The following is a 17,182-nucleotide window of genomic DNA, read 5'->3' on the forward strand; positions in this document are numbered from 1 at the left end:
AGATTGAGCAAAGAAAGTTTTCCTGGGCTGGGGTTGTGGCTCAGTGGTAAAGTGCTTGCCTAGCGTGCATGAGGTACTGGGTTTGATTCTCAGCACCACATACAAATAAATAAAGTAAAGGTCCATTAACAACTAAAAATATTAAAAAAAAAAAGAAAGAAAGTTTTCCTTTTTTTCCCCTGGCGTTTTCCTCTTTTGACAGACCAACAGTAGAATTATTACTTGATCTGGTCTGGTGAATTGTTTCTTGCACATTTTTGGTTAAGCAAATACTAATGGACTATAGAGGATTTTAGAGACTGTTGGAAGAGAGCTTTAAACTGGTAGTGAAATCATTTACAGGATTCCATGAAAGCAGCTCTTCCCCATGGGTTCCACCTTCTGGGTTTGGAGTTTGGGCAACATGGGAAGGTGGGCCTTGGTCCAGCCTGGGTCATGGCATTGGAGGTGTTCATCTCTTCTGGGAAAGTAGGAACAGGCTGTAGGATTACACTGGGTTGGGGCATCCTGACACTGCCACCTTCTACGATGACTAACCACCTGCTCCAGATCTCCTGATCTCCTTTTTTTCATCTCTAGAGGATTCATGGCTGCCTCTTTTTTTTTTTTTTTTTTTTTGAGAGGGAGTGTCTTGCTAAGTTGCAGGGGGCCTGGTTAAGTTGCTAAAGCTGGCATGGAACTTGCTATCCATCTTCCTCAGCCTCCCTAGTCACTGGGGTTACTGGCTTGTGCCACAGGACATAGTACTGCCTTCTTGTTAGTTTTTTTGGGGATCACTTTGGTCAATAGGTCACTCAAACGGGCTTGATCCACAGGGATTCCATTGTGAGACTTGGAGAGAGGAGAGGGAAGCAGAAAAAAAGAAAGAGGAAGGAGAGAAAAGAAAAGAAATCAAGGCATTTTTGTCCATTGTCAGATAAAGGGATAAACACAATGTGATATGTATATACAATGAAATATTATTCAGCCATAAAAGGAAGCATATTCTTATATATCCTACAATATGGAATAATTTTGTTTAAGAGAAATACTGTATGATTCCACTGACTTAAAGTACTTAGGGTAGTAAAATCACAGAAAGAGTGGTGATTTCCAAGAATTTGGGGGAGGGGGAGTTGTTTAAGATTACAGAATTTCAGTCTTTCAAGACAGAATTGGACTCAGATGGATTCCAACTGGATATGGATTGATAGAGATGGTTCACAATAATGTAAATCTACTTGCCACTGAGTTGTACACTTAAAAATGGTTAAGATAGTTTTTACAAAGTAGTCAAGGCTTTCTAAACCCAGGAAGTTCCTAATATATATATATATATATATATTAGTTGTAGATGGACACATACTTTTATTTTGTTTATTTTTATGTCCAACCCAGCCTGGAGGTAGTTTTGATGGGCTTTAGAGAGTCTGAGGTGGAGATGTAGTTCAGTGATAACAGCACTTGCCCAAGGAGGTGCCAGGCCCTGGGTTCATATAAAATCAACCAATCAATCAAAAAAGCCAGGACTTGTGGATAGAAACTTTGAGATTTTGTATGCTTAAAAAAAAAAAAAAAAAAAAAAAAAGTTGGGCTGGGGCTGTAGCTCAGTGGTAGACTGCCTGCCTCACACATGTAAGGCACTGTGTTCTATCCTCAGCACCACATAAATAATAATAATAGTAATAATAAAGATAGCACGTTCATCTACAACTAAAAAGAAAATATTACAAAAAGTATGTCGTAAAACAAAGTCAAATAAAAGTGAAATACTTCAATACTTCAATCCTTATTCTATCTTGTAAAGTTTGAATATTTTCTATTTCCCATTAAAAATAACAAGATACTCTTATTTAAACTTACATTAAAAAAATTTCTCTGTCAACTTAAAATGTTAAAAAATCTGCAGTTTTTCAAAAATAGTTTTAAACTGTGTGCCATCAAGTGTGTTTGATCATCAAAGTCCTTGAGGAAGTTACCTGTGTTCCCTAAGCCTTTGGCACCGCCTGCACTTGCCAGGCCACCTGGCGATGGGAGCCCGCCACTTCCCGGCGGGGGCGTGGCTCCGCATGACCTCCCGGTGTGGTTTTCCTCCCAGTGCCAGCTTCCAGGCCGCAGACGCTGCGTTCGCGCCACATTTTTAAGTTTCATTTCTACCAGTCATTGCAAGTTCCTCCTTCCGTGGCCTTTTCCCGAAGTCGACTCTTCTTTCAAGCCACAGAGAGCACCAACCATGGACCCCGGACGCAGAAAGGCGACTCAGATAACTTCGAAAGCCGGAGCTGCCACCCGCAAGACTTCGGAGCCGGGTACGAGGGTAGCCCTGACCCAGCCTTGCGAGTCTCCCGCTGCTTCCCGGGCCGCCCGACCCGTGGGAAAGGGCGGCCCTGTCCGGGAGTCCCAATCCTTGCAGACCCAGAGCGCTCCGGATCCCCAGGAGAAGCTGCTGGAACGTGCTCCCGGAGCCCGATCGAAAAAGCCATCTCTGCGCGCGAAGGGTGCGCCGCCCTCGGGCTTTAGTAGCACAGACGGAGTCGAGGCGCGCACGGTTCCAGCCCAGGCAATGGAGCCTCCTGCGGCCCTGGGGCCGCCCCTTCCCAGGGCAGGGTCTCGCCGCGAGGGAGGCGCGCGTTCGGTTCGGGAACAGAGACCCCAGCCTGAACCCACGGAAGTGCCTGGCTCCGGCCCGCCGCTCCGGGCCCCGAGTCTAGGAGGGAAGGAAGGGGCGCCTGGCGGCTGGAAGCCCCGGGCTGTGCTGGAGAAGTTGAGGCTCAGGCGCCAGGAAATCTCAGCCGCAGCCGAGGTGGTGAACAAGGTCGTAGACCACCTGCTTCGGAGATTGCAGGACTTCGATTCCGAGTTCAAAGGTGTCGAGTTGCTGCGCACGGGGAGCTACTACGAGCGCGTGAAGGTGAGCTACACAGCTTTCGGGGTGCGACTGCGTCACCCCAGTCTCGTATTCCCCACTTCCCCTGACTTCTCTTCGGAGGTAACTCAGACTCTTACTCTTCCGTGGCTTGTGACACAGTTCTAATTAGAACCACAAGCAATTGTCGGTTCATTTATTCATCTCTGCATTCCCATGCAACCCACAGATACTGATTGCCAGCTACTCTCAAGACACTGCTTTGAAGGAATTCAAATTTATAGATTCATTCATGCAAACAGATACATACTGAGTTCCTTTAATAATTCCATGTGTGGTTGGTGTTGATCTGAGGTCCCAAGTCAAATTCCGACTTGAATCATTTGAAGTTATCTGTGAAAAAATCCCACCAAATTAACTTAAGAAACTTTTTCCTTTGAGGTGGAAAAATATCTTCAGTCTTCCCTCATCCCTACAGGTTCCCACCCCCAAGCAACCCCTCCCTCTCTCTTCAATTTTATTTCATTGCTGCTTCAGGGAATTGAATCCAGGGCCTCCTGCCTCTTTCCAAAATCTTGTACAGATGTCGTGGAAAGTTCATAGAGAGTGATATTTTTTTAAAATTAAGAAAAAATGTTCAACATCTACTAGAAAGCATAATTTCTAAACACATATCTGATATAAGTGCTTTTAAGTGTGTGTTCCACAGCTCCATTTGTTCGTGGATAGTTGAGTTACTGGAGTAACATGTTACTGTAAATTGAAGATTTGGGAGCAAGCTCCTGCCAGAAGTTTGTTTCCTGACCAGTGTCAGATTCCTTTGATTGTGTTTTTGGTCTGGCCAGTAAGTTTTCTAAGTGTTGGGTTATGTAGCGCTCTCTCTCTCTCTCTCTCTCTCTCTCTCTCTCTCTTTCTCTCTCTGTCTTTTAAATATTTTTAGTTGTAGATGGTCACAATACCTTTGTTTTATTTATTTATTTTTATGCCTGCTGAGGATGGAACCCAGTGCCTCACACATGCTAAGCAAGCACTCTACCACTGAGCTACAGCCCCAGCCCCTATGTATCTCCTTGAACTCAGTAAAATCATGTGCAGAAATAGAGATAATATATGTTCATTAAATAATCATAATTTATTTTAAAGTTATATATAAGCTTTATGCAACTGATGTTCTCTTCCAGTAGGTGGATGATTATAAAAACTAGATTCACAGTTTTAGGATTTTAAACTCTTTCTTTTTCTCTTTGGTGTTTTTATAAAAAGCACACAAGAGAGAATAGGTTAATATTATGCATATTTTATTTCTAAGGCTTAACACAAACATTTCATGGCAGTGAATAAATAAATGGGCTCCAGAAGAAAGGATGGGTGGTGTCTTTCAAGATCCATACTCATCTTTGAATATCTTCCTAAAGACACTCAAAATTTTTTAAAAAATTATTCTTAGTTATACATGACAGTAGAATATATTTTGGCAGAATATACATACATAAAGTGTAACTTAGTCTATTGGGTTTTCACTCTTGTGGTGGTACATGGTGTGGAGTAATCCTGACTGTGTATACAAATACAAGGCTAGGAAAGTTATGACCAATTAATTCTACTGTCTGTCCTATTCTCCTCCCCCTTCCCTTCCCTTTGTTTCCCTTTGTCTAGTCTAGTCTATTTCTATTATTCCCCTCCCCAGTCTCCATCATTTTGGGTAAGCATCCACAAATCAGAGAGAACATTCAGCCTTTGGTGTTTTGGGATTGACTTATTGCACTTAGTATGATACTCTCCAGTTCCATCCATTTACTGGCAAATAGCTTGGCTATGGTGAGTTGAGCTGCTATAAACGTCACTGTAGTGTGCTGTTTTTAAGTCCTTTGGGTTTAGATCAAGGTATGGGATAACTGGGTCAAATGGTGGTTCCATTCCAAGTTTTCTAAGGAACCTCCACACTGCTTTCCATAGTGGCTGCACCAATATGCAGTTCCACCAACAATGTATGAGTACACCCTTTCCCCCCACATCCTCGCCAACATTTACTGTTCCTTGTATTCTTTATGACTGCCATTCTGACTGGAGTGCGATGGGATCTTAGTGTAGTTTCAATTTGCATTTCTTTAATTGCTAGAGATGTTGAATTTTTTTTTCATATATTTGTTGACCATTCGTATTTCTTGTTCTGTGAAGTGCTTGTTTATTTCCTTTGCCCATTTATTGATTGGGTTATTTATTTTTTTGCTGTTAAGTTTTTTGAGTTCTCTGTGTATTCTGCAAATTAATGCCTTATCTGAAGATACTCAAAACTTAAACCATTTGAGAAGGCATTAAATAATGGAAAGCTATATCATGTTCACTTTTCCTTAGATTGATCTATAGATTCAGTACAATCTCAGTCAAAATCCACTCACTCTTCTGTTTAAATTGACAACCTGATTAAAAAATTTATATGGAAATGCAAAGGACTTAGTATGCAAGGCAACCGAAAGGAGAAAATGTTGGAGGATTTACCTACTAAAGAGTACAAGTTACTACAGTCAAAACTATCCTAATTAAACAGGTGTTAATTGGTGCAATTATAAACAGAAAGCCAATTGAAAAGAAAGTCCAGAAATAGACCTACACATGTAATTGAATATAGTACACAAAAAATACATCAAGGAATTTGATAGGGAAAAGGGTGACCTTTCAAAAAGTGGTTCTGGGTCAGTTGGATATCCAAATGGGACATCCATGAACATTGACCCCTATTGCACATCACACACTAGAATTAATTTGAGATGTAACATAGATCTAAAAGTGAAAAGTAAGACAATAAAGCTTTTAAAAGAAAGCATAGAAAATATCTTCTTAGCTATGGGATATGAAGATATTTCTTAAACAGGACACTAAGGCTGCTACCCATAAATGATAAATATTTTGGACTTCATTAGAATTAAAGAACTTCTCATCAAAAAGACACCACTGAGAAAGTGAAAACTCAAGTCACAACTGGGAAGAAGATATTTATAATACATATATTTGACAAAGGATTTATACAAATCAACAAGAAAAAGATTAACTAGGCTGGGCATGGTGGCTTATGCCTATAATCTCCAGCAATTTGGGAGGCTGAGACAGTAGGATCTCAAGTTCAAGGTCTGTCTCAACAACTTGGTGAGGCCCTGAGCAACTTAGCAAGACTCTGTCTCCAAATGGGGGGAAAAATTGGTGGGGGTGAAGGGGTAGGGCCCACTGGGAATGTAGCTCAGTGGTAAAGTGCCCCCCTCCCACACACAAAAAAAAAGATAAACCAATTTAAAATTGGCAAACAAGTTGAACAGATAGGTTAGTATACAAATAGCAATAAATGTGAAAGGTATATAACATCAGTAATTGTTAGGAAAATGCAAATTAAAGCCATGATGATGGTTAAACTTAAAAACAACAGCAACAACAAAAACTTGACAATTCCAGTGTCGGAGAATATGTGGGGGAAACAGAAATTCTCTTAACACTGATGGGAGGGTAATTTGGTACCACCTCTTTAGAAAATTGGTAATTTCTTCTGAAGTTAAAGTAATGTCTACTCTCTGGTCCAACAGTTTCACTCCTGGGCATACATACAGTAGAAACGAGTGTCATGTCCACGAAAGATATATAAGAGAATGCTCAGAAAAGTATTATTTGTAATAGTTAAAAACTGGATTGACTGGGGGTGTAGCTCAATGGTAGAGCACTTGCCTAGCAGGTGACAGGCCCTGGATTTGATCCCTAACACCAAAACAAAAGTGAAAATGACCGAAATATCTGTCAAAAGAATGAGTGAACATATTTGATATTACTTCAACGGAATACTATATGGAGTGAAAAAAACCAAACTACCAATAAACACAACAAAACATTGAATTTCACAATGTTGAATGAAATCAGATTTGGAAGGGTACATACTGTTTGATTCCTTTCTTATGACTTTCCCAAGGAGGCAAAGTCATAAGAAAGGAATCATATAGAATGTACCCTTCTAGAAGTCAGAATAACCCTTGGTGGAAAGTAACTGACAGGAAGTAGGAAAGAGGAGGGAAGGTTTGTGGTGCTGGGGATAGACATGGGCAAGTTAGAATGCTTCGAAGCTCAGGATTCTTTTTCTTGAATATATCCTCCTTGGTTTGTTGTAAGCCTTTAGTTAGTTTGTAGAGTTCTGAAAAAGCTGAATTTTATGATTTCTGCCTGTGTTCTTATGGAAGAGCAGATTTGGGGAGGCTCTTCACCATGCCTACTCATGTCCTCTAAGTGTTTGTTTTACCTCACAGTATGTCTCAGCTTTGGCTGCCCATGACAAAATGACATGGACTGGATGGCTTAAACAACAGAAATATAAATTTCTCACAGTTCTATACACTGCAAGTCTGAGATCGGCGTGTTGGCCTGGTCAGGTTCCAGTGGGGACCTTCTCACTGCTGTGCAGATGGTTGTCTCCGTGCTGTGTCCTCAGAGCATGTGCATATGTGTGCATGTGATCTTCCTCTTAAGAGGCCACCAATTCTGTCAGGTTTAGGGCCCCACTCTTATGACTTTATTTAACCTTAATTACTTCCTGAAAGTCCTATTTTCAAATAGAGTCACATTAAGGGTTCGGGCTCCAACATATGGATTTTGGGAGTCCATTACATAATATGTCTCATTTTGGAGCAGCCACATTTCATGTGGTTAATAGACATGTTGGTTACTTGATTTTATGTGTGTTTGTGTGTGCAGGAGATTGAACCCAGTGGTGCTCTACAACTGAGCTATATCCCCATGCCTTTTCATTTTTTTAAATGAAAGTTGCCAGGATGGCCTCTAACTAGTGATCCTGTGGCCTCAGCCTCCTGAATAGCTGGGATTATAGGCTTATGCCACCAGGTCTGACATGATTACTCTGTTCTGTATTGAACAGTACAGTCTAATCGCAGTACTTAAAATTAAAGACATGAGCTAAATTAATACTTGTGATATTTTTAACAAAGGAGAATATTTATTATGATTGCTGTAATTATTGTTGTAAGGATGAAAAAGAAGATTCTTTGAGGCTCCTGCAAATACTGTGGTTCAAAGACACCAATGTAGTGCATGACTTGGAGCTCACACTCATTTGATGGCTGGCAGCCATAGAGACAGCCCTTGCTTAGGTGGCCAGGAGGTAGTTATACACATTTTTGAGACCATTGTGACAGGAGGGTGGCTGCAGTGTCTATCTTATGGTATAAAAGGTAGCACATTAAAGGTTTGTAATTTTATTAAGCTTCAAACTAAAAAAACCCACCTGGTATATATTCCAAAAGCTTACATTATATCATTTAAAATTATTTTAATCAAAAAATAATGCTTGTTTATGAGAAAAAATAAAAAAGAAAAAATTGAGAGTAGAACCTACATACTAAAACCAGTAATACTCTTCCATCTATCGACAGCTTCAGTAGTCCCACTCCCAAAGGGCATAAATATTAAATATCTTGCTTTTCAAAGTAGGATTCCAAGTGGAAATTTCAAGAAAAAAAATTGCATTTACTTGGAACATATTCACAAGCATACATTTCAGTTCTATTTTTACTATTTCTTAGATTTCTGCACCTAATGAATTTGATGTCATGTTTAAACTGGAAGTCCCCAGAATTCAGCTAGAAGAATATTGTGATAGTGGTGCTCATTACTTTGTGAAGTTCAAAAGAAATCCCAAAGGAAATCCTCTGAAGCACTTTGTAGAAGAGGAAATATTGTCAGCTTCTAAGATGCTGTTTAAGTTTAGGAAAATCATTAAAGATGAAATTAAAAATATCAAAGGTAAGATTTTTTGGCTTTTGATTCTTAAAGGTCTAATGCTACTCACTAATTACCATCATACACCCTTCTCCTGTTTTTTTTTTTTTTTTTTTAACTTCTCTGCAACAGACTGTTGATTACTACTTCCTTCTAGAAACATCTTCTTGGTATTCTTCTTAAGTGTTGACTGGCTCTCTTTTGGTTTCCATTGAGTACTTACTAAACTGCTGCCTGTGTCACTGGATAAATGTGCCTGAGTAAAATTGGTGGGATCCCCTTTTGAAGCTCATAATCTAGTAGAGCCACAGTATAAATAACTTAACACTGAATTGCAGTGAGTGATCTGGGGTGTGTACTGGAGTGGAGCATGACCTGGAGGCAGCAAAGAACCTACTCAAGGAACAAAATGTGTGAACAAGGGGAAGAGTGATAGACAGGGGCAACATTCAGGAAAGACGTGACGATCCTGGAAAAGGATTTAGTGTTATTCTGTGTTCATTGAGAATCCAGGTTTTAATCAAGGAGTAATGATTGATTTTGTATCTTTAAAAGTTTACTCGGGGGCTAGGGTTGTGGCTCAGGGGTAGAGCACTTGCCTTGTATGTGTGATGCCCTGGGTTCAATCCTTAGCACATGTAAAAAATATATATATACAAAAAATAAAGTTAAAAAAAGTTTACTCAGGCTTCCATGGAGACATATAAGAAGGCAAATAGGAAAATGTTTTAATACTTGAGGTAGCTTAGATGAATAGGCATTGGGTGCTAGGGATGGAGAAAAGGAAACAGATCCAAACTGTGGCAGTATTTGCATCTGGATTAATCGTAGGGGGTGAGAGAGAGGACTAAATTAAGATGGTTCCCAGGTTTCTAGATCGTACCTTTTTCTAGGATCAGAAGAACTGAGGAAGAACATTGTGTTGGTTAGCTTTCTGGTATTATAATACCTGAGAGTATTAGTTTATAAAGATTAAGATTTATTTGAGCTTCAGTCCCTGTTACTTTGGGTCTGTGATGGTACAATGTGGCAGCAACATGAGGTAGAGCAAAACCAGTCACTGCCTGCCCAGGAAGTAAAAAAGATAAAGAGAAAAGTAGCAGGGTCCCACAGTACACCTGAAGGGGATGGCCTAGTGACTTAAAGATCATCCACAAGACTCCACCACCTAAGTTTCCACTACCTAAAGTTTCCACCACCTCCAAGTAGTGCCACCCTGAACCTTTACCACATGGATCTTTAGGGGATCCTTAAGATTCAAACTATAGGGGCTAGGGATATAGCTCAGTTGGTAGAGTGCTTACCTTGCATGCACAAGGCCCTGGATTTGATCCCCAGCAACCCCTCCCCCCCCAAAAAAAAGATCCAAACTACAAGCATTTGCACAATGGTTCTCACTATGATTCCAGCGACTCAGGGAGGCTAAGGCAGGACCACCAACAGCTACCTTTCCAGTGATTGGGCATTTAGAGCTCATGGTGTCTAAAGTGAATTTCAAATTGGCCTGATTTTTCTTCCCCCTGCTTTTTGTTTTGGGGAATGGAATCAACATCAGTCCTTTCTCAGGCCGAAATCTAGGATAGAATCCCAGGCTCCTACTTTCATCCGCACCTCACACACTCAGTGTATCTACCATCTAGTTCTGTTGATTTAAACCTCTTTATTCTATTAGAGGTGGGATCTCATTACTTAGGCTACTCTCAAAAAACATTCTTTTGAGGGAGGCTGGGGGTCAAACCCAGGGCTTTGCACATGCTAGGTGAGCATTCTACCACTGCTCTGTATCCCAGCCCTGATTTGAACCTCTTTAATTGCTCTCATGTCTACTCCCCTTCTTGATGCTCACTGCTCTGTGCCTGGCTATTGGCGTGGTCTGCTCTCAGGTCTCTCTCTTCTTGCCACTCATGTGTCTCCTTTTCAGCCTTCCTACAAACTGGTATCCACAATTCTAAATGAAAATTCAATTACAACACTCCCAAATCCCAAGTCATTAGGGGCCCCTCCTCATATGTGCTAGACAGAATCTTGACAACACCTACCAATCATAGGTATTAATAAATATGGGTTAAATGAGTAAAACACCCTGCCTCGTGGGGTAATTTTGTGTTTTAGAACTAATGTTCATCTTATACTTAGATCTTCAATTACAATTATATCACTTTGCCCGATTTTTTCCAATAAGCCCTTTCTTCCCTTCTATATTTTTAAACAGATATAGACGTCACTGTGAAGAAGAAAAAACCAGGAAGTCCAGCCGTAACACTTGTTATTAGAAAATCTGAAGAAATATTTGTGGATATAATTCTGGCTTTGGAATCAAAAAGTAGCTGGCCTGCTAACACACAGAAAGGTCTGCCCATCAATAACTGGCTTGGAGCAAAAGTTAGGACCAATCTAAGACGACAGCCATTTTACCTCGTACCCAAGCATGCAAAAAAAGGAAACGGTTTTCAAGGTATTTTAAATGTGAATTAAACATGAACTCATAAAGGAGTTGGGAATGTTTTCTGGTGGGACAGTAGAAGACCCACAGGCAACTAATGCTGTTGGCATTGCAAGAGCCATTAGGATAAATAGGTTGCAAGACGAGAATGAAAGAAAGAACTGAAAAGGGCATAGTTATAGTCGTATTATTAAGCAGTTGTAGTAAGCTTCATTTGAACCTTTTTTTTAAAAAGTGTTTATTCTTAAGTTTTAGGTGGACACAATATCTTTATTTATTTTCCATTTATATGGTGCTGAGGATCTAACCCAGTGCCTCGTGCATGCTAGGCGAGCACTCTACCACTGAGCCACAACCCCAGCCCCTTGAACCTTTTTTTTTTTTTTAAATAGACTAATGTAAGTATTCTTAGACTAGGCTAAGCCATCATATTCACTTGGAGTTATTAAATGCATTTTGAATTTATGATATTTTCTGTTTACAATGGGTTTTCTGGATATAATCTCATCATAAGTCAAGGAGCATCTGTATTTGCGTGAATTATTGGGGATTTTTCTGCATGGGAGATTTGTCTCTTTTCAGTTTTTTATTGACTTATCAGGATGAACGAGGGGATATTTGTTTCGTACTTTGGGCTATAGTATAAGAGTACATTATTTAGTTTGGTGCTTAGAGTGTTCCAGCTTTATCCTTGAGGAGCTCTTTTAGTTAACTTCTGGGTCCTTTTGACATAATCCCCTTACTCTTTTTTGCACACTTCTTCACTGTCTAGCACTATAAGATCCAGGCTCATCTTGTATATGGCCTGCTTCTGTCCTGGAACCCAAGGTCCTCTGGATCTTTTTGTTGGAGAATGTGGTAGAAACCAAGATCTGGGTGATAGATGTGCTCATCACTACTAGGGTGTCATCCCCCTCACCTGGTAAAGCAAGGAAACATGTGTACACTAACCCTTGTATTTACACATATCTATAAATATTTCTATATGTAGCCCCCTGTATTGTTAAGTTATACATGAAGTCATACTGATATCTTAACTATAATCTATTGCTACATGGATCTTTCTATCCTTCTCTGTTATCTATAACCTCTCATTTTGACATTGAAAATACTGGCCCACACCATGAGCCATTCAATTATTTAATTCTTCAATTCTAATATAAAGATATACTTGTTTCAGAATTGTGAAACAATTCTCCTATGGGAAACAGTTATGATTACAGTGTAGAGCTTTTTGTATAAAGTATAAAGGCCTTTTGCCTTTAGTCTTAGACTCTGTGTTAATTTCCAAAGAAAAGCATCTTTTTCCGAAGGTTGTTTCATATATTTAATATAATTAGAGCACACTCTGAATTATGTTCTCACCTATCCTGACATCCTAAGTGGGTTTTTGTTTGTTTTGTTTTGTTGTTGTTGTTCATCTAGAAACTTTTTTTAAAAAATTTGAGACAGAGTCTCTTTAAGTTGCTTAGAGACTTGCTAAATTGCTGAGGCTAACCACAAACTTGAGATCCTCCTGCCTTAGCCTCCTGAGTTACAAGTATGCACCATGGTGCTCAGCTGTCAAGTGCTTTTTAAAAAAAATATGCATACATTTGGGTTGACTCTGTGTTGAGTCAATACACAGCACAAGTTTTGACAAATACATTGGATATGTATTTGCCCTCTATAATAGTTTTACTTTCCTAAAAAGTCCTGTGCTTCATCATTTCAACCCTTCCCTTTCCAAACCCCTGGAAACCACTGATCTGTTTACTGTTTTGCAAGGAGCACAAATGACTGAATGTTTAGGTAGCTATGCCTGCACTATTTTGTTCCATTAACATCTTGCCTGGGGTATAGCTTAATGGTAGAGCACCAGGTCTTAGCTTTGACTCCTACCACCACAAAAAAGGAGAGAAAAAACTTTGATCTATCCTTGCACTAGTACCATTTTGTCATACATAATATAGCTTTATAATTGATCTTAATATCTGGTAGGGAAAGTTCTACAAATTTGTTCTTCAGTGGTATTTTAGATATTATTGACCCTTGGCATTTTCATGTATACACTGGAATCAGCTTATCAAGTTCCCCACAAAAACAATTTTTGGAATTTTGATTAAGATAACATTATATGTGTAGATAAAATTGTCAAGACTTGATATATTAAAAATAATGAATCTTTGGTCATGTGAACAAGTGCATGTCTCCATTTATTTGAATTTCCTCAAGTGCTTTTTTTTTTGGTGGTACTGGACATCAAACTGAGGATCTCATACCTACTAGGTGTGAAGACTCTACCACTGAGTCACACCCCTAGCCCTTTTTATTTTGTTTTTAAGATAAAGTCTCACTAAGTTGCCCAGGATGGCCTTGAACTTGCCAACATCCTGCCTCAGCCTCTGAAGTAGCTGGGATTTCAGGAGTGCACCACCACACTTGCTACCTCTAATACTTCTTAATTGAAGTACTGAGTTTTCTCTATAAAAATGTTTTTTGTTGTTGTTGTTGTTAGAGTTACTCATAGGCAATTGATCTATTTAAAGCTTTTTTTCTTTATTAGAGATGGTCTTGCTCAGTTGCTTAAGGCCTTGCTAAGTTGCTGGGGCTGACTTTGAACTTTTGATCCTCCTCCCTCAGCCTCCTGAGCTGCTGGGATTATAGGCATGCACCACCATGTCCAGCTATGATGGTAATTCTTAAATAAATTCTGTAAATTTAATTGTACTTCTCATATTTTTATATGTACAGTTGTATCATTTACCAATAATGATAGTTTGTTTCTCTGTTTCCAGTGGTATAACCCTGTTTTTCCTTCCATTTTTGTGTTTTCTGGGACATTCATGTTGAACAGAAATAGGGATAGCAGGCCAGGAGTGGTTATACACCCCTATAATTCCAGTTCCTCAGGAGGCTAAGGCTGGAGAATTGCAAATTTGAGGCCAACCTGGGCAACTTAGTGAGATACTGTGACAAAAGCATTAGAGATGTGGCTTAGTGCTTGGCTAGTGTGTACTGGTTCAATACCCAGTACCAGGGGGCAGACATAGCAGACATCCTTGCCTTTATTCTGACTTCAAGGGGAAACCTTCAACTTTTGACCTCATTTTATCATGTTGCTCTAGTTTTCTAAAATCTCCTTTATCAGATAAAGCTCTCAGCTAAACTCAAATTGCTGAGAAGTATTTTTTGTTTTAAATGATGAATGAATATAGAATTTTATTAGCTATATTTTCTGTATCTCCTGAGAGGATGATGTGATGTTTCTCCTCTATTCTATTAATATGATAGATTTTATCTATTGATTTTCTAATTATAAACCAGTCATGCATTACTGATATAAAAACAACTAGGTACCAGAAAGATTAGAGTTTAAGAAAGCAAGCCGTGCTAGGTGTAGTGGCACACATCTGTAACTTCAGCGGCTTGGGAGGCTAAGGCAGGAGGATTTCAAATACAAAGCCAGCCTTAGTAACTTAGTGAGACAAATAACTTGGCAAGACACTGTCTTAAAATTAAAAAAAAAAAAAATTTTAAGGGTTGAGGATGTTGCTCAGTGGTTTAGGCACCCCTGGGTTCAATTCCTCTGTACCAAAAAGTAATTAAATAAAAGAGCAAGCCATGGTAAGACTCAGGGAATGCCATTCTACTCTTACACAAACTCTCACAAAGAATAGAAAGAAAATATTTCCCAATTCATTTTATATTAATACCCAAACTTGCAAGGATAATACAAAAAACTGAATCAGTTGATTCAAATTACTATTGAAACAAAATATTAACAAAACTGAATTTGGCATTATATCAATAAGCAATACATCTTACCTTGGCTAACTATATTAAGTCCCTACTTCCACCTGGACCCTCCCACTTTTTTCCCATTTAGGTCCATTTCTTTGCTTCACTACCTTTATTTTAATGTATAATTAAATTATATGTTTGTTCACTTCTTTTGGTCTGTCTTTCTCTAGATTTCTTCAGAATAATATCTTAATAGAGAAACACTTAAATATCATGTTGTCTAGATTTGAATGCTCTTGATAAAGTGCTTTTCTGTTTTTCTTTTTGAAATTAAGAAGAGACATGGCGGCTCTCTTTCTCTCACATTGAAAAAGACATTTTGAACAACCATGGACAATCTAAAACATGTTGTGAAACTGACGGAGTTAAATGTTGCAGGTAATTTCCTTATTTGTTAAATGGCAGATTGTATGTGATATGTTTAGTTTTTTGTTGACTCTGTAGCTCACATCTGAAAATGATCATTGAGTTGGGGGCCAGGGAAGGGCTTGGTGACCTGGGGAAAGTGTGAGCATATTAATACCATGTAATGGGAGGAGGCAGAGTGTTACTCTTATTGGATACTAGTGCTTGCTTTGGAATAGTTTGACTGCATTGAAAGCTAGGAATTGACTGGCCAAACTTGAAATCATGCTAAATAGATAGTTATTTCTCCTTAGCATACACACCATAAAAAAACTGAGATGGAAAAAGAATTGTTCACGTGAATTTCTAAAGCTGACCAGTTAAATGTCATGAATGAGAAAACCTCAAATGATAAATGGCCAACATTCAGGCACAGAGGTTCTTTAAAGTGTTATATGCAGACTTTGAAGCAAGCATTCAGGAAAGTATATTGTTGACGTGGCTAAGCAATTTTATAATATTAAGTTTTGTCATCTCCTAAATAATTGAATAAATATTTATAAATATTTACAATCAGGGGCTGGGGCGGTAGAGCGCCCGCCTCGCATGTGTGAGACCCTGGGTTCGATCTTCAGTACCACATAAAAATAAATAAACAAAATAAAGATAAATATTTACAATCCAGCAAAATAAAATAATTTTATAAAAATCAAAACAAAAGTTTTATAGATACCAAAGGAATAGAAGAGTCATATAAATATCTGTCAATTCTACATAGTTGAATTAATTCTGTGTGTGTATGTGTGTATGTGTGTATGTGTTACTGGAGATTGAACTTTAGAACCTTGTACATGCCAGGCAAATGCTCTACCACTGAGCCACATCCTCAGCCCTAGTTGAATTAACAATGATAGAAGAAAATGTCTAAGCTAGGATTGGAAAAGAGAGAAGAAATATGTGCTTTTGAAACTTCAAAACATATATTTGACTCTTTTTTTGGGGCAAAGCATATATTTGAAAATATAATCAGGCTTAAGGTGATTATATTACATTTAATTATATTAATATATCTTTACTGTTTAAATGATTTTTTTTTCTGTAAGATTCTGAGGTCCTTTGTGAAATAAACAAGTTGTAAATAAGTAAAAGTAAATGGCTTTCTTTTTTATTTGACAGGAAAGATTGTTTAAAACTAATGAAATACCTTTTGGAACAGCTGAAAAAAAAGTTTGAAGACCGAAAAGAACTGGATAAATTCTGCTCTTATCATGTGAAAACTGCCTTCCTGCATGTATGTACCAAGGATCCACAGGATAGTCAGTGGCACCCCAAAAATCTAGTAGTCTGCTTTGATAACTGTGTGGCATTCTTTCTTGAGTGTCTTAGGGCAGAACAACTGGAGCATTATTTTATTCCTGTAGTCAATCTATTCTCTCGAAATCACATTGGCAAAATAAGTAAAGAATTTTTGTGCAAACAAATTGAATATGAAAGAAACAATGGATTTCCAATTTTTAATGAATTTTGAAATTTTATTTTAAGAAAAAAACAAGAGTCAAAGTGACTGTAGTAATTGGGATTGCCCAACAATGATTGACTAGAATGAATGTAATTAATTATTCATTCTCAGTTTGTCATAAATGACCCTAATATAAAGGGTTGTAGATAAAGTATGAAGGATTGACAATCCTAGAAAAGAGATTAGATAAGAAATGAAAAGCAAAACAAGTATTTAAAGTCTAACGGCTTTACCAGACTAGGCACTGTGGTAAATACTTATAATGCCAGCTACCTAGGAGACTGAGGCAGGAGGAGCACAGGAGTTCAGGGCCAGCCTGGGCAACTTGGGAGACCCTGTCTCAAATAATAAATAATAAAATTAAATGAAGAAATAAAAACTTTATCAGATTGGAAAGTGGAAAAGGAATAAAATATATATCATCCACAATTAAATTCATCAAGCACTTATTGAATACCAGTTCTTACCTAGCACAGGTATG

The 17,182-nt window shown here is 38.5% G+C and overlaps 1 protein-coding gene across 1 annotated transcript; it reads left to right on the forward strand.

Annotated features, from left to right (window-relative positions):
- The first annotated feature begins 2,212 nt into the window (after positions 1–2,212).
- Cgas (cyclic GMP-AMP synthase) lies at positions 2,213–16,710 on the forward strand. Its single transcript, XM_076860001.1, has 5 exons — positions 2,213–2,890; positions 8,416–8,635; positions 10,824–11,066; positions 15,113–15,215; positions 16,359–16,710. Exons 1-5 carry the CDS (start codon positions 2,213–2,215, stop codon positions 16,708–16,710), a joined length of 1,596 nt encoding a protein of 531 aa, XP_076716116.1.
- Positions 16,711–17,182: the final 472 nt, after the last annotated feature.

Source organism: Callospermophilus lateralis, chromosome 6, assembly GCF_048772815.1.
Source record: "Callospermophilus lateralis isolate mCalLat2 chromosome 6, mCalLat2.hap1, whole genome shotgun sequence".
Lineage (NCBI taxonomy): Eukaryota > Metazoa > Chordata > Mammalia > Rodentia > Sciuridae > Callospermophilus > Callospermophilus lateralis.